Source organism: Zea mays, chromosome 1 (genome assembly GCF_902167145.1).
Source record: "Zea mays cultivar B73 chromosome 1, Zm-B73-REFERENCE-NAM-5.0, whole genome shotgun sequence".
Classification (NCBI taxonomy): Eukaryota; Viridiplantae; Streptophyta; class Magnoliopsida; order Poales; family Poaceae; genus Zea; species Zea mays.
The window spans coordinates 196228611-196251299 of record NC_050096.1 but is presented as its reverse complement, the minus strand read 5'-3'; the positions used below and the strand labels follow the sequence as shown (position 1 = coordinate 196251299).

Here is a 22689-nt window from a genome sequence, read left to right as displayed (position 1 = left end):
TAAAGATAGAGCCTATTATCACCCATAATTAATACTAAGCCTCAAACTACTACCAGCCATGGAATAGTATAGGTTCACCTAACGCGCAACCGACAAAGATCTTTGTCGTGGAGCAGTGGCGCCGGCACCGGTGACGCCAGCAACGTCATTTAATTTTCACCAAATATTATCTGTTTTTCTAGCACTCTTAAAAAAATACGACATCTATATCTTCACTCTTACCAGCAGAGTTAGCACTCTTAAAAAAATACGACATCTATATCTTCACTCTTACCAGCAGAGTTCGCTAGATGGTCTAGTCTTCATCGGTGTAATTAGTTCTATAATTAAACTATATTTAGTACTCGTAACTGTCATTCAAACATTACAGGTACTAAACTTTAGTTTGGTAAAAATAAACACACATTTAGAGAGGCTCTTGTATCATAACAAGTATATTGCATTTTTTGCATTAAAAACTGTACGTGGGATAGAGTACATTGCATACTTGCATTAACCTATCCAGTAGTGTTGTGCGCTAGCCAGCAACAGCCCAAATGGTAGAGGGCAAACAAATCCATCATTTTAGCAAACCTGACCAAACTTGTCATGCAACCATACAACAATCCCTTTGCTACCCATAGACTGGATAAAATAAGCAAAACCACCATACGCGCACCCTGCGCGGCCATGAATTGCCCACCAATGCAAGGATGACATACGACACCAATGAAACCATGAGGTGCAGGTAATTAAGACGCAAGATAACAGTAGAATATGCCACATAGAAGTCGCTACTGGTACCAAAAATGTAGAAATGTCTGGTATTCTAAGTACTAACAAGGCACAAAGCAGAGTAGTTTCCTACAGCCGGGAATGGCAGGATCTATTTGGCCGTTGTGACAAGAAACCAGACTACTCATCCTCCTGGCTGCGGAGCCTGGCGAGCTTGTTGGTGACCACAATGTCGAGCTGCGCGGCACGTTCAACAATCTCCTTGCGCTTCTTGGTTGAAACGTTGTGGGCGATCTCGGCACAGTAGGTTCTATGTGTGCAAGGTAAGGGTGCATTGCATCAGTAAAAAAACTTCAAGAGAAAATGGTTTACAAACACACACACGGGAAAAATCACAATCAGCTGACACAGGCAATGGCAAAAGAAAGGTTGGAAATGTAAATTGATACCTGTTGTGCATCATGAGCAACTCCAGCTCAGAGACATTGTGCACCACAAACTTCTTGAACTTGTTGGGGAGGTAGTGCCTGGTTGATTTGTCAGAGCCGTAACCAATGTTGGGCATCAAGGTGCATCCCTTGAACTTCCTCCTGACACGGGAGTCAATACCCTTTGGCCTGCGCCAGCTTGGCTGTACAAACAATAAACAGTCATAGTTAGTCCTCTAGAATATAGAATTATAGATAATGATATAGAGGGAGATAAACACAAAGATATGGGTTAAACATCCATAATATTGAGTCAAGAGATGATTGAAAGTAATTGTGAAACTAATCCAACATCCATAATGTTCTACCAGAAACTACAACATTTTCATTATTTGGCTAACCATCAGTAAAAGCGTATACAAACAAGGGTTACTAACATCAGTAACCTCTTAGTGCATTAAAAAATAGTACAATACAATCCATATAGTACACATAGCCAGTTTCAAAACTGAGTCCAAATTTAAAAACCATCACAATCAAAGAAAATATTAAAACTTCATTGTGATAAAAAAAATACAGAACTAGAAGCTAAGTAGCGAGAACAAAATTTTATCCAGTAGCGCAGCATTACCTAATTACAAAAATACTGAAGCTGCAATCTGAAACAAGATAACAGTACTAGTGTAATCAGCTAAAGATCAATTAGGTAATCTCTATATACCGCGCTATGATAACAAATAAACCATTGCAATCAGCATTAACTGACTGCTGCAATCTGAAACAAGATAACAGTACTAAGGTAATCAGCTAAAGATCAATTAGGTAATCTCTATATACCGCGCTCTGATAACAAATAAACCATTGCAATCTGAAACAAGATAACAGTACTAAGGTAATCAGCTAAAGATCAATTAGGTAATCTCTATATACTGCTGCAATCAAACAAATTTTTAAACAATACAGCTTTCGAAAGGTGCTGCTAAAAATTTCAGTTGATGCAATCATGGTTCTCTGTACTAGTTGATGACTGATGTACCCAACAGAACTAGAGGATAACAAAATTGTTGCAAAATAATGATAATTCATCATGCACGCCTTGAAAATCCTACGTTTGTTCTGTATTTCTACACACAATTAGATGCCTGCAAAAAATTACTCCGGTCCACAATTTCAAGCAAGTGAAGAATCCATTGCACAAGGCAAAAAACAATGTCGAAGCATGTATCAGAGCCAAAATAAACTTCTTGTGTAGATACAACCCTGGGAGCCAAAATACACTTTAATCCAAACAGAATGAGTGCGTATCTGTAGGTTATTTACGGTTTCAAGCAGTTAATCTAGAAAAAACAAATGTGTATCTTGCTGTCACAAAGCATCAACATGCCGTTCCAGATCTAGGTACGATTAAACCAGGCAGCTAAATAGAAATTTTATCAGGGAAGATCTATGTACAAATAAACCAGCATACGATTTTACAAGCATGGTTATGAAAATGACATTTAAGCGAAGTTAAACGGTAAAATGTATTTATGAGCTGGAGGATGTTTTGACCACATCGCGTAGAACATCCGTGAAACGCGTTTAAACATCTTTGGATGTTTAACTCGTGTTTCGGGCACTTTAGAGTGTAGGAACTCTCAACTCAAAGGCCCAACTCTGTGAGGCACATCAGCTCACAGGTCAAGCCGCTGGCCTCTAGCTCCATTTTCTCGCCTCTCATAGCGCCGCTGGCCTCCACAACCCACATCTCCACCAGGCAGGGTCTACTCCAGCTCCGCCATGAGCTGCACCTCCAGCGCCGCCCGCCTCCCTCCCCCAGCACCAACCCTCATCGCCCACCTCGGGCGCCTGCTGCCGCCCACCTCCCTACTCTAGCACCGCCACCAGAGTGCCTAGATGCATAGACCTATGTGATTGAACTTGATCAACTTCCTTTTATGCTATTTGTTTTGAGAATTGAACTAATGAGTATGAGCATATTTTATCATGGACTTTTGTAGTTTTATGTCAATGTCTGAAAAGACTTTTGAACGTTTAAAGGTTAAAAAGGCGGCTCCTAACATTTTATCGTTTTACTGCTTTAATAAGCATGTTCAGAAGGTAAAAAACCATAGGGATAAATTCTGTATCCATACATCAGGTGTTAAACTAAAGCAACTCAACAAAAGCGCTGCTCTGCAAAATAACGACTTCTATCAAGCGCACAGATCCGGCTGCGAAGAAGGCAGCACGAGGCACACACACACACACACACATACATTCCAGAGATGAGAAGAGGATGAAGCTTCAGACCTTAAGGCACTTATAGCGGTCGAGATGGGGCCTCTTGAACTGCTTGACCCGCTTCTTCACGATCTTCTTTGTCAGCAGCGGCACCGCCATCTCTGCTCCGTCACCGATCACAAACAGGCAACAGCGAACGCGGAGACGTGAGACGGGGAACAAGGAGCGAAGGAACGAGGAAAATAGAGGGAGACTTTCGCCGACGAGGAGGCGGCAGGAACCTTGGATCGGAGCGCGCCAAGAGGAAGGGTGGACGCGAGGCGGCGGAGGAGCGGGATTCGGGGTACCGGGCTAAAACCCTAGCGGACGAACTGCTGGGATGTGGACTGTTGTAACCGAGTCGGATGGCTGGATCGGAGTGGATGGGCTCCTATATTATTGGGCCTTAGTTTGATAAAATGACAAATATACAGAAAAGAAGAGAGTCAGTTGAGTCCTTGGGCTGGGTCTGCTTTAGATGGGCTTCTTTAGGTGGCTAAGCCAGGTCTGGCCCATATTGTGACGTCTCCTTACATTCTTGCTGCTTTTTATGGTGACTAGAACAGGAGGCGCCTATCAACAAAGCGTCAGCTATATTAGCGTATTAGAACATTTTTAATTTCTATCTCCGAGATTCCAAATATTACAATTTGTAGTGTTACACTGATGATGAATTGATAATGGCTAATGAGCAAACACCAGACAACTCTGTCGAAGCCTGATGCTGATGGTTCAATGTTTCAGTAACAGCACATGGCAAAAAAGAAAAGAAAAACTCTTTCTAGATTCCTAGCAGACAAAATTGTTGTCCTTGTTGAACATGGCCAGGTCTAACTCCTGCCAGTTGGTTCGCAGGGTGATGAAAAAGAGGACGTAATTCTGGCAGAGGAGGCTGCATATCTGCCCCATCCACAGCCCCTGGATGACACAGGCATGCATTGTTAATTTGGTACATTAACATTCATTAATTATTTGGTACATGAACATTCATTTATTCAGAATAGAACAGATCATGTACCTTGGTTTGGAAGGCGAGCGTGATCGCGAGCGGCAAGCCGATGACATACGCCACCAGGTTGGTCCACGCCGCCAGGTGCTACCACCCGCAGCCCCTGGCGACGCCGCAGAGCACCCTCTGCGTGGAGTCGAGCACGACGGAGCCGATGAGCAGCAGCGTCATGGAGGCGAAGGCGCTGACCACGGCCTCGCTGGTGGTGAAGAGGCACACCTAGAGGTCGTGGCCGAGGCCCAGGAGCAGCAGGAACGCCACCCCCAGCGTCACGGACAGCGCCAACGACACGGTGAGTGCCTTCCTGGCGTTAGCGATGTTCCGGACTCCCAGCTTGTTGGACACTGAAAGGGAATTAGGCTTACACCTATTTCCTAAATGATTTTGGTGGTTGAATTACCCAACACAAATAAATTGGACTAACTAGTTTGCTCTAGTGTATAAGTTATACAGGTGCCAAAGGTTCACACTTAGCCAATAAAAAGACCAAGAATTGGGTTCAATAAAAAGAGCAAGGGATAACCGAAGGCAGCCCTGGTCTGGCGCACCGGACTGTCCGGTGTGCCACCGGACAGTGTCCGGTGCACCAGGGGACTTCAAGCCAAACTTCGCGCCTTTGGGAATTTTTAGAGGCGCTTCGCTATAATTCACCGGATATGTCCGGTGCACATCGAACAGTGTCCGGTGCTCCAGAGGAAAGCGGCTCTGAACTCGCCAGCTTCGGATTTCCGCTCCGCTATAATTCACCAGACATGTCCGGTGCACACCAGACTGTCCGGTGAGCCAGCGGAGCAACGGATACTTCGCGCCAACTGTCGTCTGCAACGCATTTAATGCGCGCCAGCGCGCGCAGAGGAGCAGAGCACGCGCGGGTGGCACACCGGACAGTCTACAGGACTTGTCCGGTGCACCACCGGACAGCCAGACAGGCCTACAAGTCAGAGCTCCAACGGTCGGAACCCAACGGCCTGGTGACGTGGCTGGCGCACCGGACAGTGTCTGGTGGCACACCGGACTGTCCGGTGCGCCATGCGACAGCAGCCTCCATCAAACGGCTAGTTTGGTGGTTGGGGTTATAAATACCCCCAACCACCCCACATTCAAGTCATCCAAGTTTTCCACCTTCCAACTACTTACAAGAGCTCTAGCATTCAATTCTAGACACACTCAAGAGATCAAATTTGTCGGCGTTTCGAGACCGGGGGGTCCCTAAGCCGACGAGTGAATGTCGCCGCGTGCCCCAGCCCAGATGGGTCGAGCGCGAGGCCGAGCGCGAAGGGGGGAGAGTGAGGCGGCCGGAGACCGGCGTGAGAGAGGTGGGAATCCCGCGGCCTTCATGTTCGTCCCGCGCCCAGGTCGGGTGCGCTTGCAGTAGGGGGTTACAAGCGTCCACGCGGGAGAGGGAGCGAGCAGCCTCACGCGAGCGCCTGTCTCGTCCTCGTCCCCGCGCGGCCAACCCTCTCTAAGAGGGCCCTGGTCCTTCCTTTTATAGGCGTAAGGAGAGGATCTAGGTGTACAATGGGGGGTGTAGCAGAGTGCTACGTGTCTAGCGGAGGAGAGCTAGCGCCCTAAGTACATGCCGTCGTGGCAGCCGGAGAGATTTTGGCACCCAACCGGTGTGATGTCGTGGCCGTCGGAGGAGCGATGGAGCCCGGCGGAGGGACAGCTGTCGGAGCTGTTGAGTCCTTGCTGACGTCCTCCTGCTTCCGTAAGGGGGCTGAGAGCCGCCGTCGTCACAGAGTATGCGGGGCGCCATCCGCGAGCTAGATGGGACGCCGGTCTTGTTCCCCGTGGCCCGAGTCAGCTCGGGGTAGGGTGATGATGGCACCTCCTGTTGACGTGGCCGGTCTGCGCCCTAGATTGGGCGATGTGGAAGCTCCTCCGAAGTCGAGGTCGAGTCTGTCTTCCGTGGCCGACATCGAGTTCGAGCCCCTGGGTCGGGCGAGGCGGAGACCGTCGGCTGAGGCCAGGGCGGAGTCCGAGCCCTGGGGTCGGGCGAAGCGGAGTTCGTCGTCTTCTGGGGCTGAGCCCAAGTCCGAGCCCTGGGTCGGGCGGAGCGGAGTTCGTCGTCTTCTGGGGCTGAGCCCAAGTCCGAGCCCTGGGTCGGGCGGAGCGGAGTTCGTCGTCTTCTGGGGCTGAGCCCGAGTCCGAGCCCTGGGTCGGGCGGAGCGGAGTTCGCCGTCTTCCGGGGCTTAGCCCGAGTCCGAGCCCTGGGTCGGGCGGAGCGGAGTTCGCCGTCTTCCGGGGCTTAGCCCGAGTCCGAGCCCTGGGTCGGGCGAAGCGGAGCTTCCTATGGTGCCTGTGGCCGGGCCTGACTACCTGTCAGTCTCACTCTGTCAAGTGGCACCGCAGTTGGAGCGGCGCAGGCGGCGCTGTCTTTCTGTCAGGCTGGTCAGTGGAGCGGCGAAGTGACGGCGGTCACTTCGGCTCTGCCGGCTGGGAGGCGCGCGTCAGGATAAAGGTGTCAGGCCACCTTTGCATTAAATGCTCCTGCAATTTGGTCGGTCGGCGCGGCGATTTGGTCAGGGTTGCTTCTTGGCGAAGACAGGGCCTCGGGCGAGCCGGAAATATGTTCGCCGCTGGAGGGGGGCCTCGGGCGAGACGGAAATCCTCCGGGGTCGGCTGCCCTTGTCCGAGGATAGGCTCGGGCGAGGCGTGATTGCGTCCTTCGAATGGACCGATCCCTGACTTAATCGCACCCATCAGGCCTTTGCAGCTTTATGCTGATGGGGGTTACCAGCTGAGAATTAGGAGCCTTGAGGGTACCCCTAATTATGGTCCCCGACAGTAGCCCCCGAGCCTCGAAGGGAGTGTTAGCACTCGCTTGGAGGCTTTCGTCGCACTTTTTTTGCAAGGGGACCAGCCTTTCTCGGTTGCGTTTTGTTCCGGTGGGTGCGTGCGAGCGCACCCGCCGGGTGTAGCCCACGAGGCCTCGGAGGAGTGGTTTCACTCCTCCGAGGTCTTAATGCCTCGCGTAATGCTTCGGCTGGTCTGGTCGTTCCCTCATGCGAGCTGGCCGTAGCCCGGGTGTACGGTCGGGTCCCAAGTTCTTGGGCTGGTATGTTGACGCTGTCAACGGTTCGGCCGGAGCCGGGTTTGCGAGAGCAGCCCCCGAGCCTCTGCACAGGGTGAGAGGGCGATCAGGGACAGACTCGACTTTTTTATATACGCCTCTGCGTCGCCTTTCCGCAAGGAGGAGAGGGGGAAAGCGCCATGTTGCCCTCGATGGGCGCCGAACATGGTGTCTCCAGTGAGTTGCAGGCGGGTAATCCGAGTGGACGTCCGTGCCCCGTTCGTTAGGGGTCGGCTAGGGGCCCAGAGGCACGCCCAAAAGTACCTGCGGGTGATCTGCCGGACCCGGTCCCCTGGCGACGGGGTCCGAGGGCTCGATGCCTCCCTCTGATGGGATTCCGTTACAAGATCGTTCCCGCTGGTCTCGGAAATGTCCTAGGGTACCTCGGGAGCGCAGCCCGAGCCTTGGTTATGTATCGAACGTACCCATGGTCATCCCTCGCTCTGTGTCTGAGGCGACTGTGAACCCTTCGGGGGCCAGCCTTCGAACCCCTGATCAGTAGCGGGCGCGGAGCCCGAGTAGCCTGAGGCGACCGTTGAACCCTTCCGAGGGGCCGGCCTTCGAACCTCTGACTAGTAGTGGGTGTAGGGCCCACGCGATCTGAGGCGGCTGTTGAACCCTTCCGAGGGGCCAGCCTTCGAACCTCTGATCAGTAGGGAGGCTCGGAGCCTGGTTCCTTCACGGGGAAGGATCCTTTTCGGGGTATCCCCCTTTTCCGGTCCCTGTTGCAAGAGAGAGAAAGAGGGAAAAGGAAAAGGATACGAAAATTGAACGACGCGGCGTACCTTTTTTGACGTGGTCATTATGGCGAAGGCGAAGCGTCGCCCGCTTCTCCTGCCAGAGGCGCCGCCTGTCCCGCCGCGGAGTTAATGCGACGGGGCGAGTGGTTGGCGGGGCGGCCGTTGCGCGTGCGCGAGCCGTTCGAGGAACGGAACGCGGGCGCGTTGTCTTCACGCCGTGAGAGAGGGTTCTCTCGCTGCCCCCGGATGGGACGTAGGCTTGGCTGGCGACGTGACCGCTGCTCCTGCCCGCCTGCCACCGCCATTACTGCCGGCCCATTTTGGCCGCATTGACCGTCGCGCCAGGCTGGCGCCACTGGGTCATGCTCTGGGTCGCCTCGAGTCGCGGTATCGGTTCCACAGTCGAGGAGGCGCGGTGGTGGCGCAAGTGGCGGTGTAGTTGCATGCACGAAGCACTCGGCGCGCTGGTTGTATGACGCGTGGGCCTGGGCCTCCATGCCGGGCGTGTTGGGAGTCGGAGAAGTGCGCCCACTTGGCGCGGTTGCATGCCGCCTGCATGGCTGCCCGCCCTTTCGCCCGCTGGTCTGGGCAAAAGTGGAGAGTCGCTTGTAACCGCTGGGCGGTTGTACGCACAGCGCGCGGTGGTTTGGCTTCTTCTGCTTTGAGCCGGCTTGCATGACGTGTGGGACCCAGCCCCCGCGCCGCAGGGGAAGACCTTGGAGCGTGTTGGAAAAGATTCAGCCCGCGACGACTGGGGACGCAAGTAGGGAGAGCCGCCTTTAAAAGGAGGGTGACCCCCCTTGGAAGGCGACCATGTCTTCGCGCTCCCTTATGCATCGTGTCTTTCCACCTTCCAAGCCCCAGGATGGGGGATACTCGCCGTCTTTCCGCCTCACCGTTGGAGGAACGCAACTCTGTGGGAGTTGGTACCTTTCAGCCATCGTTCGGCTTCAAGTATTTTCATCATGCAGCCTGGCTGCACCCCTCCGCCGGCGGTCACCCAAGACGGTGACCTCTAGTTTGATGGTGGGGGAAAGCGAGCCGGGCTGCGGCCTCTGCCCCTCCCTCAGCCTCAAGGATTTTCATCACCAGAGTTGGGGTCGGCCCCTGCGTGGGCGGCGGCCCGCTCCTTCCCTCAGTGATCGGGGGGAAGGGCGGTTGTTGTCCGTGGCACCGGCAGCTGCCGCGTGCCTGGCTCTTGGACGCGAGTGGCTTCGGAGCCGCTCTCGACGCCGGCTTCTGCCACGGCAGCTGGAAGAGGTTCTCCCGCCAGCGAGACAGCCAGGGCCGCCCACGGACCGACCTCCAACTCTACGGCCTTCTGCCCGTCCTTGCCTCACGAGTTTGGACATGGGCGGGGGCCTCCCGGCAGCAGCATCCGCCTTGAGGTCATCGCTGCCGCTGTTCGGCCCCCCGGAGCAGAAGTCGTCGTCGTCGCCGCTGCTGGAGCGGGCGACGGCGCGTCGTTCGTTAGTCTTCTGTTGCTCCGCAGCCCCCCCATCGAGTGGGGTTGTTCGTACTTGCGGAGGTGGAACCGGAGTTCCGTTTGTAAAGGCACTTTGAATGCCAGTGTTTTTGTTCATTGTGGCTGTCGGGGCCTGAACATGTATGTAATTTTGGCATGGAGCCGTGTTTTTCCTCATTTTCGAGCACTAAGACTCACCTGTTGGTTGTCTGAACCGCTTCACCAAGTGTGAGTCGCCCCGTGCAAAGGTGACGAGTGAGGTATCCGTATCCCGGAGGCGTAGGAGTCCCTCGGCTCGGTCGACCTTGTTGCCCGAGGCTTCTCTTGCTTAGTTAAAGGAACCCCTCGGCCGCCCTTCGATGAGCCGAGGCCAGGGGTAGCGGTGTCAGCGCGAACAGAGGCAGAGTTGGCTTGAAAAGAAGACCTGGCTGGCCGGAGCCTAGCCGGGTCGTCCGTTAGCGGGACTGACACCGGAATTGACCAGCCGAGGCCTCGGGTCGGGCTGAAGTCCTTGGAGGACAGCTGGCCGAGGCCCCGGGGTGATCGACCGAGCCGCCTGCTCGGACCGGATTCTCGGAGAAGACCCTGGCGGCGATGGCCCAGGCTTGGTGATGACGTCGTCCTTCAGAGTGGAGATCTTCGGACCGCGTCGCCGTCCGAGGCTAGGTCGGACCTCGCCGAAGGTGTTGTCGACGCCGAGGGTGCTGCTGCTCCCTTCAAGCGTCAGGATCTGAGCCTGCAGGATCGGATTGTCTTGTAGCGTGTGTTTCCTGCGGCCGCCGAGGCCAAAACACACCCTCGCCGTGTTGTAAAGCTACGTCTCTTTTCCTCTTGTTTCGAGTATCTGGACTTTTTTGTCGGTAACAGAAATGTTTGTGCGAGCGAGAGTTGCTTCTCGTGGAAGGTGATGAGTGAGGTATCCATATCCTGGAGGCGTAGGAGTCCCTCGGCTCGGTCGGCCTTGCCGCTTACGCGCACTCTTACCCGTCCATGGGGCTCTGTCACCGACGCAGTCGAGAAGGCTCGAAGAATCGCTTCGGCAGAAGAGCTTCCGAACGTGAAGACTTGTTCGGTCCGCGGAATCACTTATCCGAACATGAGTTACTTATCGCAGAAGGTGATGAGTGAGGTATCCGTATCCCGGAGGCGTAGGAGTCCCTCGGCTCGGTCAGCCTTGGCTGCTTACGTGTACCCCGTCGTTTTCAGGATCCACTTTCGAAGTAGTCAAAAAGCACGAAAGACACTCTGGCAGAAAAGATCTTTTTTCGAGGAAAATTTCGACGCAGAGGGGGTTCCCCCCTTTTTAGCCCCCGAGGGAGGGTCAGGCTTTGTCGAGGCGAGGCTGACCCTTCCTTGATGACTAAACTTTGTGTGGGAGCGAGGTATATGAACAACTTGAAAGCATCTTAAGGGTAGAAACGACGTAGCTGTTGGATGTTCCAAGCGTTGCTGTAGACCTCGCCTTAACTGTTGGCCAGCTTGTACGTTCCGGGTTTCAGAACTTTGGCGATGACGAACGGCCCCTCCCAGGGGGGCGTGAGCTTGTGCCGCCCTCGGGCGTCTTGTCGCAGCCGAAGCACGAGGTCGTCCACCTGGAGGTCTCGGGACCGGACCCCTCGGGCGTGGTAGCGTCGCAGGGACTGCTGGTACCGCGCCGAGTGTAGTAAGGCCCTGTCCCGAGCCTCCTTCGGCTGGTCCAACGAGTCCTCCCGACTAGCTTGGTTGCTTTGGTCGGTGTAGGCCCTCGTCCTCGGGGAGCCGTATTCCAGGTCTGTGGGCAAGACGGCCTCGACCCCGTAGACTAGGAAGAACGGCGTGAAGCCCGTGGCTCGGCTCGGTGTTGTCCTCAGACTCCAGACCACCGAGGGGAGTTCCTTCATCCATCGCTTGCCGAACTTGTTGAGGTCGTTGTAGATGCGAGGCTTGAGCCCTTGTAGAATCATGCTGTTGGCACGCTCTACTTGCCCATTTGACATGGGGTGAGCTACGGCGGCCCAGTCCACCCGGATGTGGTGATCCTCGCGGAAGTCCAGGAACTTTCTGCCGGTGAACTGGGTGCCGTTGTCGGTGATGATGGAGTTCGGGACCCCGAAACGATGGATGATGTTGGTGAAGAACGCCACCGCCTGTTCGGACCCGATGCTGTTTAGGGGTCGGACCTTGATCCACTTGGAGAATTTGTCGATGGCGACCAACAGGTGCGTGTAGCCCCCGGGTGCCTTCTGCAAGGGGCCGACGAGGTCCAGACCCCACACAACAAAGGGCCAGGTGATGGGTATCGTCTGCAGAGCCTGAGCGGGCAGGTGGGTCTGCCTTGCGTAGAACTGACACCCTTCGCAGGTGCGGACGATTCTAGTGGCGTCGGCCACCGCCGTCGGCCAGTAGAAGCCTTGTCGGAAAGCATTCCCGACGAGGGCTCGAGGTGCTGCGTGATGGCCGCAAGCCCCCGAGTGTATCTCTTGGAGGAGTTCCTGACCTTCGGTGATGGAAATGCATCGCTTGAGGATGCCTGAGGGGCTGCGGTGGTAGAGCTCCTTCCCATCTCCCAGCAAGACGAACGACTTGGCCCGCCGCGCAAGCCGCCGAGCTTTGGCTCGGTCGAGGGCTAGCTCTCCTAGGTGGAGATATTGCAGATACGGGGTCTGCTAGTTTTGATCAGGCGTGACCCCGCTTCGCTCCCCCTCGACGCGCGGCGTCTCGCCCTCGGGGGCCGAGGGTACCTTGGGCCGAACCGAGGGTGTCTCGGGCCGAGCCGAGGGTGCCTCGGGCCGAGCCGAGGGTGCCTCGGGCTGTGCCGAGGGTACTTCGGGCTGGGCCGAGGGCGCCTCAGGCTCGGGCGTGTCGTCGATCTTGACGGAGGGTTGATGCAGATCCCGGGAGAAGACGTCCGGGGGAACCGTTGTTCGTCCCGAGGCTATTTTAGCCAGCTCGTCCGCAGTCTCGTTGTAGCGCCTAGCGATGTGGTTGAGCTCGAGCCCGTAGAACTTGTCTTCCAGGCGCCGAACCTCATCGCAGTAGGCCTCCATCTTCGGGTCGCGACAGTGGGAGTTCTTCATGACTTGGTCGATGACGAGCTGCGAGTCACCACGAGCGTCGAGGCGTCGGACCCCTAGCTCGATGGCGATTCGGAATCCGTTGACCAGAGCCTCGTACTCAGCCACATTGTTGGACGCCGAGAAATGGAGGCGTAGCACATAGCGTAGGTGCTTCCCGAGGGGCGAGATGAAGAGTAGGCCTGCGCCGGCTCCTGTCTTCATCAGCGACCCGTCGAAGAACATGGTCCAGAGCTCCGGTTGGATCGGAGCTGTTGGTAGCGGGGTGTCGACCCATTCGACCATGAAGTCTGCCAAGACCTGGGACTTGATGGCCTTCCGAGGGGCGAACGAGATTGTCTCGCCCATGATTTCCACCGCCCACTTTGCAATCCTACCCGAGGCCTCCCGGCACTGGATGATCTCCCCCAGGGGGAAGGATGACACCACAGTTACCGGATGAGACTCGAAGTAGTGTCGCAACTTCCGCCGTGTCAGGATCACCGTGTAGAGCAGCTTTTGAACTTGTGGATAGCGGATCTTGGTTTCGGACAGTACCTCGCTGATGAAGTAGACTGGCCTCTGAACGGGCAATGCATGCCCCTCTTCTTTCCTCTCGACCACAATCGCGGCGCTAATGTAACACCCCAGGTGTTACCATGGCTAGAGCCCACCTTGATACTAAAGGCTATGATCACATGTGGAAGAACTTAAGGAGCAAAAGCATGAGGGCCTTGGAAAGCTAGATTTTAACCAAGGATTGTGAGTAACCAAAAGCATTACTCTAATCCTTGCACACTTACTACCTTGGATAAGAGGGGAGAAGAACCCTAGACCTCTCTTAAACCCTATCTCCCAAAACCCTAGATAAGAGGGAAAAGAGAGTGAACAAGTGTGCAAAACCATGAGTAATATTTACCCAAACCTTAAGTAACCTTATAACCAGCAATTAGGGGAAGGAAATATTGCAAAAAGACCCCTGGAGAAACCCCAAATCAAATCTCCAAGTGGAGAGAGAGCTAGAGCTCTCTATTTCTCTCTAAGTCAAAAACTACACCTACACTAAAGATCAGTTGTGTTCACCTCGAAGCTGGCATCAAATCCACCAATGTCCTATACCAAAAATGTGGCATACCACCCAAGGCACCCACTGGAAAAAGCTGAGCCCGAGACTTGGACGTTTGACATGCCTTGGCATGGTTTTTGTCGCGAGGTGGGCAGTGTGACACACCCGATTTGGCGACCAGAGATCTCCCTACCTAGGCCATATTTGCCATGGCAGCTCACGGATGAGAGACAGCCCTAGGTGCCAGGAAAAGACTCGCGCCGGATTTTTGCCAAGATTCGCACGTTTGCGACTTGGGTGAGCTGTGGAACACGGGCAGAATGAAAGCTCCACGTGTTCGACGCTGAAAGGGAATTAGGCTTACACCTAGTTCCTAAATAATTTTGGTGGTTGAATTGCCCAACACAAATAATTGGACTAAATAGTTTGCTCTAGTATATAAGTTATAAAGGTGCTAAAGGTTCACACTTAGCCAATAAAAAGACCAAGAGTTGGATTCAACAAAGGAGCAAAGAGGGAACCAAGGGCACCTCTGGTCTGGCGCACCGGACTGTCCGGTGTGCCACCGGACAGTGTCCGGTGCACCACCGGACATGTCCGGTGCACTAGAGGACTCCAACGCAAACTCGCCACCTTCGGGAATTTCTGGAGGCACTCGCGCTATAATTCACCGGACTGTCCGGTGTACACCGGACAGTGTCCGGTGCTCCAAGGGAGGTCGGCCTCAGGAACTCGCCAGCTTCGGGAAACTCCAACGGCTAGTCCGCTAAAATTCACCGGACATGTCCGGTGTGCACCGGACTGTCCGGTGCAACTCCGGAGCAACGACTATCTCCGCGCCAACGGCTACCTGCGGCGCATTAATTGCGCGCGCAGCGCGCGCAGAAGTCAAGCGTGCCCATACTGGCACACCGGACAAGGAACAGTGCATGTCCGGTGTGCACCGGACACCCAGGCGGGCCCACAAGTCAGAAGTTCCAACGGTCAGAATCCAACAGCAGTGATGACGTGGCGGGGGCACCGGACATGTCCGGTGTGCACCGGACTGTCCGGTGCACCATCGAACAGACAGCCTCCCAACGGCCACTTTTGGTGGTTGGGGCTATAAATACCCCAACCACCCCACCATTCATTGCATCCAAGTTTTCCACTTCCCAACTACTACAAGAGCTCTAGCATTCAATTCTAGACACACCAAAGAGATCAAATCCTCTCCAAATTCCACACAACGCCATAGTGACTAGAGAGAGTGATTTGCTTGTGTTCCTTCGAGCTCTTGCGCTTGGATTGCTTTCTTCTTTCTTGATTCTTTCATTGCGATCAAACTCACTTGTAATTGAGGCAAGAGACACCAAACTTGTGGTGGTCCTTGTGGGAACTTTGTGTTCCAAGTGATTGAGAAGAGAAAGCTCACTCGATCCGTGGGATCGTTTGAGAGAGGGAAGGGTTGAAAGAGACCCGGCCTTTGTGGCCACCTCAACGGGGAGTAGGTTTGCAAGAACCGAACCTCGGTAAAACAAATCCGCGTGTCACACTCTTCATTTGCTTGCGATTTGTTTTGCACCCTCTCTCGCGGACTCGTTTCTTTATTACTAACGCTAACCCGGCTTGTAGTTGTGTTTATATTTGTAAATTTCAGTTTCGCCCTATTCACCCCCCCTCTAGGCGACTATCAATTGGTATCAGAGCCCGGTGCTTCATTAGAGCCTAACCGCTCGAAGTGATGTCGGGAGATCACGCCAAGAAGGAGATGGAAACCGGCGAAAAGCCCACTACAAGCCACGAGAGCACTTCATCGGAAGAGTCCCGCACCAAGAGGAGGGAGAAAAAGAAGAGCTCCTCCAACAAAGGGAAGGAGAAGAAATCTTCTTCTCATCACAAAGAGAAGAAGGAAAAATCTTCTTCCCACAAGCCGCATCGGAGTGGGGACAAGCAAAAGAGGATGAGGAAAGTGGTCTACTACGAGACCGACACTTCATCAACATCGACCTCCGGCTCCGATACGCCCTCCGTAACTTCTAAACGCCAAGAGCGTAAGAAGTTTAGTAAGACCCCCCTACACTACCCTCGAATTTCTAAACATGCACCTTTACTTTCCGTCCCATTAGGCAAACCACCAACTTTTGATGGTGAAGATTATGCTAGGTGGAGTGATTTAATGCGATTTCATCTAACCTCACTCCACAAAAGTATATGGGATGTTGTTGAGTTTGGTGCACATGTACCATCCATAGGGGATAAGGATTATGATGAGGATGAGGTGGCCCAAATCGAGCACTTCAACTCTCAAGCGACAACGATACTCCTCGCCTCTTTAAGTAGAGAGGAGTATAACAAAGTGCAAGGGTTGAAGAGCGCCAAGGAGGTTTGGGATGTGCTCAAAACCGCGCACGAGGGAGATGAGCTCACCAAGATCACCAAGCGGGAAACGATCGAGGGGGAGCTCGGTCGGTTCTGGCTTCGCAAAGGGGAGGAGCCACAACACATGTACAACCGGCTCAAGACCTTGGTGAACCAAGTGCGCAACCTCGGGAGCGTAAAGTGGGATGACCATGAAGTGGTTAAGGTTATTCTAAGATCTCTTATTTTCCTTAACCCAACTCAAGTTCAATTAATTCGTGGTAATCCTAGATATACTAAAATGACCCCCGAGGAAGTAATCGGCCATTTTGTAAGTTTTGAGTGCATGATCGAAGGCTCGAGGAAGATCAACGAGCTTGATGATCCCTCCACATCCGAAGCTCAACCCGTCGCATTCAAGGCGACGGAGGACAAGAAGGAGGAGTCTACACCAAGTCGACAACCAATAGACACCTCCAAGCTCGACAATGAGGAAATGGCGCTCGTCATCAAGAGCTTCTGCCAAATCCTCAAGCAAAGGAGAGGGAAAGACTACAAGTCCCGCTCCAAGAAAGTTTGCTACAAGTGTGGTAAGCCCGGTCACTTTATTGCAAAATGTCCATTATCAAGTGATAGTGACAGGGGCGACGACAAGAAGGGGAGAAGGAAGGAAAAGAGAAGATACTACAAGAAGAAGGGCGGTGATGCCCATGTTTGTCGGGAGTGGGACTCCGACGAAAGCTCAAGCGACTCCTCCGACGACGAGGACGCCGCCAACATCGCCGTCACCAAAGGGCTTCTCTTCCCCAACGTCGGCCACAAGTGCCTCATGGCAAAGGACGACAAACGAAAGAAGGTTAAATCTAACTCCTCCACTAAATATGAATCTTCTAGTGATGATAATGCTAGTGATGAGGAGGATAATTTGCGTACCCTTTTTGCCAACCTCAACATGCAACAAAAGGAGAAACTTAATGAATTGATTAGTGCTATTCATGAAAAGGATGACCTTTTGGACACTCAAGAGGACTTCCTTATTAAAGAAAATAAGAAGCATGTTAAGGTTAAAAATGCTTATGCTCTAGAAATTGAGAAATGTCAAAAATTATCTAGTGAGCTAAGCACTTGCCATGAAACAATAGACAACCTTAGAAATGAAAATGCTAATTTGTTAGCTAAGGTTGATTCACATGTTTGTAATGTTTCAATTCCCAATCCTAGAGATAATAATGATGATTTGCTTGCTAGGATTAAAGAATTGAACATTTCTCTTGCTAGCCTTAGAGTAGAAAATGAAAATTTAATTGCTAAGGCTAAAGAACTAGATGTTTGCAATGTTACAATTTCCGATCTTAGAGATAATAATGATATCTTGCGTGCTAAGATCGTTGAACTTAATTCATGCAAACCCTCTACATCTAGTGTTGAGCATGTTTCTATTTGTAATAGATGTAAAGATGTTGATATTAATGCTATTCATGATCACATGGCTTTAATTAAACAACAAAATGATCATATAGCAATATTAGATGCTAAAATTGCCGAGCATAACTTAGAAAATGAAAAGTTTAAATTTGCTAGAAGTATGCTCTATAATGGGAGACGCCCGGGCATCAAGGATGGCATTGGCTTTCAAAAGGGAGACAATGTCAAACTTAGTGCCCCTCCTAAAAGATTGTCCAACTTTGTTAAGGGCAAGGCTCCCATGCCTCAGGATAACGAGGGTTACATTTTATACCCTGCCGGTTATCCCGAGGACAAAATTAGGAAAATTCATTCTAGGAAGTCTCACTCTGGTTCTAACCATGCTTTTATGTATAAGAGTGAGACATCTAGCTCTAGGCAACCAACCCGTGCTAAGTTGCCTAAGAAGAAAATTCCTAATGCATCAAATGAACATAGTCTTACATTTAAAACTTTTGATGCATCTTATGTGTTAACTAACAAATCCGGCAAAGTAGTTGCCAAATATGTTGGGGGTAAACACAAGGGGTCAAAGACTTGTGTTTGGGTACCCAAAGTTCTTGTGTCTAATGCCAAAGGACCCAAAACCATTTGGGTACCTAAAGTCAAGAACTAAACTTGTTTTGTAGGTTTATGCATCCGGGGGCTCAAGTTGGATCATCGACAGCGGGTGCACAAACCACATGACAGGGGAGAAGAAGATGTTCTCCTCCTATGAGAAAAACCAAGATCCCCAACAAGCTATCACATTCGGGGATGGAAATCAAGGTTTGGTCAAAGGTCTTGGTAAAATTGCTATATCTCCTGACCATTCTATTTCCAATGTTTTTCTTGTAGATTCATTAGATTACAATTTGCTTTCTGTATCTCAATTATGCAAAATGGGCTACAACTGTCTATTCACTGATATAGGTGTCACTGTCTTTAGAAGAAGTGATGATTCAATAGCATTTAAGGGTGTGTTAGAGGGTCAGCTATACTTAGTAGATTTTGATAGAGCTGAACTCGACACATGCTTAATTGCTAAGACTAACATGGGTTGGCTCTGGCACCGCCGACTAGCCCATGTTGGGATGAAGAATCTTCATAAGCTTCTAAAGGGAGAACACATTTTAGGACTAACCAATGTTCATTTTGAGAAAGACAGGATTTGTAGCGCATGCCAAGCAGGAAAGCAAGTTGGGGCCCATCATCCACACAAGAACATCATGACGACCGACAGACCACTAGAGCTCCTACACATGGACCTATTCGGACCGATTGCTTACATAAGCATCGGCGGGAGTAAGTACTGTCTAGTTATCGTGGATGATTATTCTCGCTTCACTTGGGTATTCTTTTTACAGGAAAAATCTCAAACCCAAGAGACCTTAAAGGGATTCTTGAGACGGGCTCAAAATGAGTTCGGCTTAAGGATCAAGAAAATAAGAAGCGACAACGGGACGGAGTTCAAGAATTCTCAAATCGAAGGCTTCCTTGAGGAGGAGGGCATCAAGCATGAGTTCTCTTCTCCCTACACGCCACAACAAAATGGTGTAGTGGAGAGGAAGAATAGAACTCTATTGGATATGGCAAGAACCATGCTTGATGAGTACAAGACATCGGATCGGTTTTGGGCCGAGGCGGTCAACACCGCTTGCTACGCCATCAACCGGTTGTATCTACACCGAATCCTCAAGAAGACATCATATGAACTCCTAACCGGTAAAAAGCCCAACATTTCATATTTTAGAGTCTTTGGTAGCAAATGCTTTATTCTTGTTAAAAGAGGTAGAAAATCTAAATTTGCTCCTAAGACTGTAGAAGGCTTTTTACTAGGATATGATTCAAACACAAGGGCATATAGAGTCTTTAACAAGTCCTCTGGACAAGTTGAAGTTTCTTGTGACGTTGTGTTTGATGAGACTAACGGCTCTCAAGTAGAGCAAGTTGATCTTGATGAGATAGGTATTGAAGAGGCTCCGTGCATCGCGCTAAGGAACATGTCCATTGGGGATGTGTGTCCTAAGGAATCCGAAGAGCCTCCAAATGCACAAGATCAACCATCCTCCTCCACGCAAGCATCTCCACCAACTCAAAATTAGGATGAAGCTCAAGATGATGAAGTAGAAGATCAAGCAAATGAGCTACCTCAAGATGACGACAATGATCAAGGGGGAGATGCAAATGAGGAAGACAAGGAGGATGAAGAACCAAGGCCGCCACACCCAAGAGTCCACCAAGCAATCCAACGAGATCACCCCGTCGACACCATCCTCGGCGATATTCACAAGGGGGTAACTACTAGATCTCGTATTGCACATTTTTGTGAACATTACTCGTTTGTCTCCTCTATTGAGCCACATAGGGTAGAGGAAGCACTACAAGATTCGGATTGGGTGGTGGCGATGCAAGAGGAGCTCAACAACTTTACTAGGAATGAGGTATGGCATTTAGTTCCACGTCCTAACCAAAATGTTGTAGGAACCAAATGGGTCTTCCGCAACAAGCAAGATGAGCATGGTGTGGTGACAAGGAACAAAGCTCGACTTGTGGCCAAGGGGTACTCTCAAGTCGAAGGTTTGGACTTCGGTGAAACCTATGCACCCGTAGCTAGGCTTGAGTCAATTCGCATATTATTAGCCTATGCTACTTACCATGGCTTTAAGCTTTATCAAATGGACGTGAAAAGTGCCTTCCTCAATGGACCAATCAAGGAAGAAGTCTATGTTGAGCAACCTCCCGGCTTTGAAGACAGTGAGTTTCCTAACCATGTCTATAAGCTCTCTAAGGCGCTTTATGGGCTCAAGCAAGCCCCAAGAGCATGGTATGAATGCCTTAGAGATTTTCTTATTGCAAATGGATTCAAAGTCGGAAAAGCCGATCCTACGCTCTTTACCAAAACTCTTAAAAATGACTTGTTTGTATGCCAAATCTATGTCGATGATATTATATTTGGGTCTACTAACGAGTCTACATGTGAAGAGTTTAGTAGGATCATGACAAAGAAATTCAAGATGTCTATGATGGGGGAGTTGAAGTATTTTCTAGGATTCCAAGTCAAGCAACTCCAAGAGGGCACCTTCATCAGCCAAACGAAGTACACTCAAGACATTCTAAACAAGTTTGGGATGAAGGATGCCAAGCCCATCAAGACACCCATGGGAACCAATGGGCATCTCGACCTCGACACGGGAGGTAAGTCCGTGGATCAAAAGGTATACCGGTCGATGATAGGTTCTTTACTCTATTTATGTGCATCTCGACCGGATATTATGCTTTCCGTATGCATGTGTGCAAGATTCCAAGCCGACCCTAAGGAAGCTCACCTTACGGCCGTAAAACGAATCTTGAGATATTTGGCTTATACTCCTAAGTTTGGGCTTTGGTATCCTAGGGGATCCACATTTGATTTGATTGGCTATTCGGATGCCGATTGGGCGGGGTGTAAAATCAATAGGAAGAGCACATCGGGGACTTGCCAGTTCTTGGGAAGATCCTTGGTGTCTTGGGCTTCAAAGAAGCAAAATTTGGTTGCTCTTTCCACCGCCGAAGCCGAGTACATTGCCGCAGGCCATTGTTGCGCGCAATTGCTTTGGATGAGGCAAACCCTGCGGGACTACGGTTACAAACTAACCAAAGTCCCTTTGCTATGTGATAATGAGAGTGCAATCAAAATGGCCGACAATCCCGTCGAGCATAGCCGCACTAAGCACATAGCCATTCGGTATCATTTTCTTAGGGATCACCAACAAAAGGGGGATATCGAGATTTCTTATATTAACACTAAAGATCAATTAGCCGATATCTTTACCAAGCCTCTTGATGAACAATCTTTTAACAAACTTAGGCATGAGCTCAAAATTCTTGATTCGCGCAATTTTTTTTGCTAGATTGCACACATAGCTCTTTCATATACCTTTGATCATGTCTCTTTTATGTGCTATGACTAATGTGTTTTCAAGTCTATTTCAAACCAAGTCATAGGTATATCGAAAGGGAATTGGAGTCTTCGGCAAAGACACAGGCTTCCACTACGTAACTCATACTTCGCCATCACTCCAAGCAACTCTCCATTCTTGGGGGAGAAAAAGCATAATCATCAAAGAAAAGGACTTCGTCTTTGGTGGAGAGAGTAAGAGCCCAAAGCAAAAGGACCGGACTTCGTCTTTGGTATAATCTTAACTCATTCATTTATGACCAAAGGGGAAGAAAGCACTTAAAGGGCTCTAATGATTCCGTTTTTGGCGATTCATGCCAAAGGGGGAGAAAGTAAGAGCCCAAAGCAAAAGGACCGCACCACCACCAATTTCAAAAACTTCGTGTTTTCAAAGAATTCTATCATTTGGTATCCTATTGTGTTCAAAAGGGAGAGAAAGTAGTATTTCAAAAATGATATATCAAAACCTTCTTGAACACTAAGAGGAAGATCTCATTTAGGGGGGAGTTTTGTTTAGTCAAAGGAAAAGCATTTGAAACAGGTGGAGAAAATTTCAAATCTTGAGAATGCTTTGCAAAATCTTACTCATTTACCTTTGACTATTTGCAAAAGAACTTTGAAAAGGATTTACAAAAGAAGTTTGCAAAAACAAAACATGTGGTGCAAGCGTGGTCCAAAATGTTAAATAAGATAGAAACAATCCATGCATATCTTGTAAGTATTACTATTGGCTCAATTCCAAGCAACCTTTACACTTACCTTATGCAAACTAGTTCAACTATGCACTTCTATATTTGCTTTGGTTTGTGTTGGCATCAATCACCAAAAAGGGGGAGATTGAAAGGGAATTAGGCTTACACCTAGTTCCTAAATAATTTTGGTGGTTGAATTGCCCAACACAAATAATTGGACTAAATAGTTTGCTCTAGTATATAAGTTATACAGGTGCTAAAGGTTCACACTTAGCCAATAAAAAGACCAAGAGTTGGATTCAACAAAGGAGCAAAGAGGGAACCAAGGGCACCTCTGGTCTGGCGCACCGGACAGTGTCCGGTGCACCAGAGGACTCCAACGCAAACTCGCCACCTTCGGGAATTTCTGGAGGCACTCGCGCTATAATTCACCGGACTGTCCGGTGTACACCGGACAGTGTCCGGTGCTCCAAGGGAGGTCGGCC

At 50.7% G+C, this 22689-nt stretch overlaps 1 protein-coding gene and 1 pseudogene across 1 annotated transcript; both read right to left on the bottom strand.

The window, feature by feature from the left end:
* Positions 1-707: 707 nt before the first annotated feature.
* On the bottom strand, positions 708-3714 carry LOC100194289 (60S ribosomal protein L32-like). Its single transcript, NM_001371640.1, has 4 exons — positions 3647-3714; positions 3435-3526; positions 1164-1345; positions 708-1024 (listed from the first exon to the last, which is right to left on the bottom strand). Exons 2-4 carry the CDS (start codon positions 3522-3524, stop codon positions 895-897), a joined length of 402 nt encoding a protein of 133 aa, NP_001358569.1. The 5' UTR covers positions 3525-3526; positions 3647-3714; the 3' UTR covers positions 708-894.
* A 479-nt stretch (positions 3715-4193) lies between these two features.
* LOC103645157 (protein DETOXIFICATION 19-like) overlaps positions 4194-22689 on the bottom strand; it is a 66019-nt pseudogene continuing 47523 nt past the window's right edge.

What these genes read in the sequence shown, in the direction of transcription:
- LOC100194289 (NM_001371640.1), bottom strand. Translation starts at nt 3,524, where the DNA reads ATGGCGGTGCCGCTGCTGACAAAGAAGATCGTGAAGAAGCGGGTCAAG. An exon ending in ACCGCTATAAGTGCCTTAAG is followed by an intron (nt 1,346 to 3,434) that starts GTCTGAAGCTTC and finishes TTGTTTGTACAG; the next exon opens with CCAAGCTGGCGCAGGCCAAA. An exon ending in TTGCTCATGATGCACAACAG is followed by an intron (nt 1,025 to 1,163) that starts GTATCAATTTAC and finishes TTGCACACATAG; the next exon opens with AACCTACTGTGCCGAGATCG.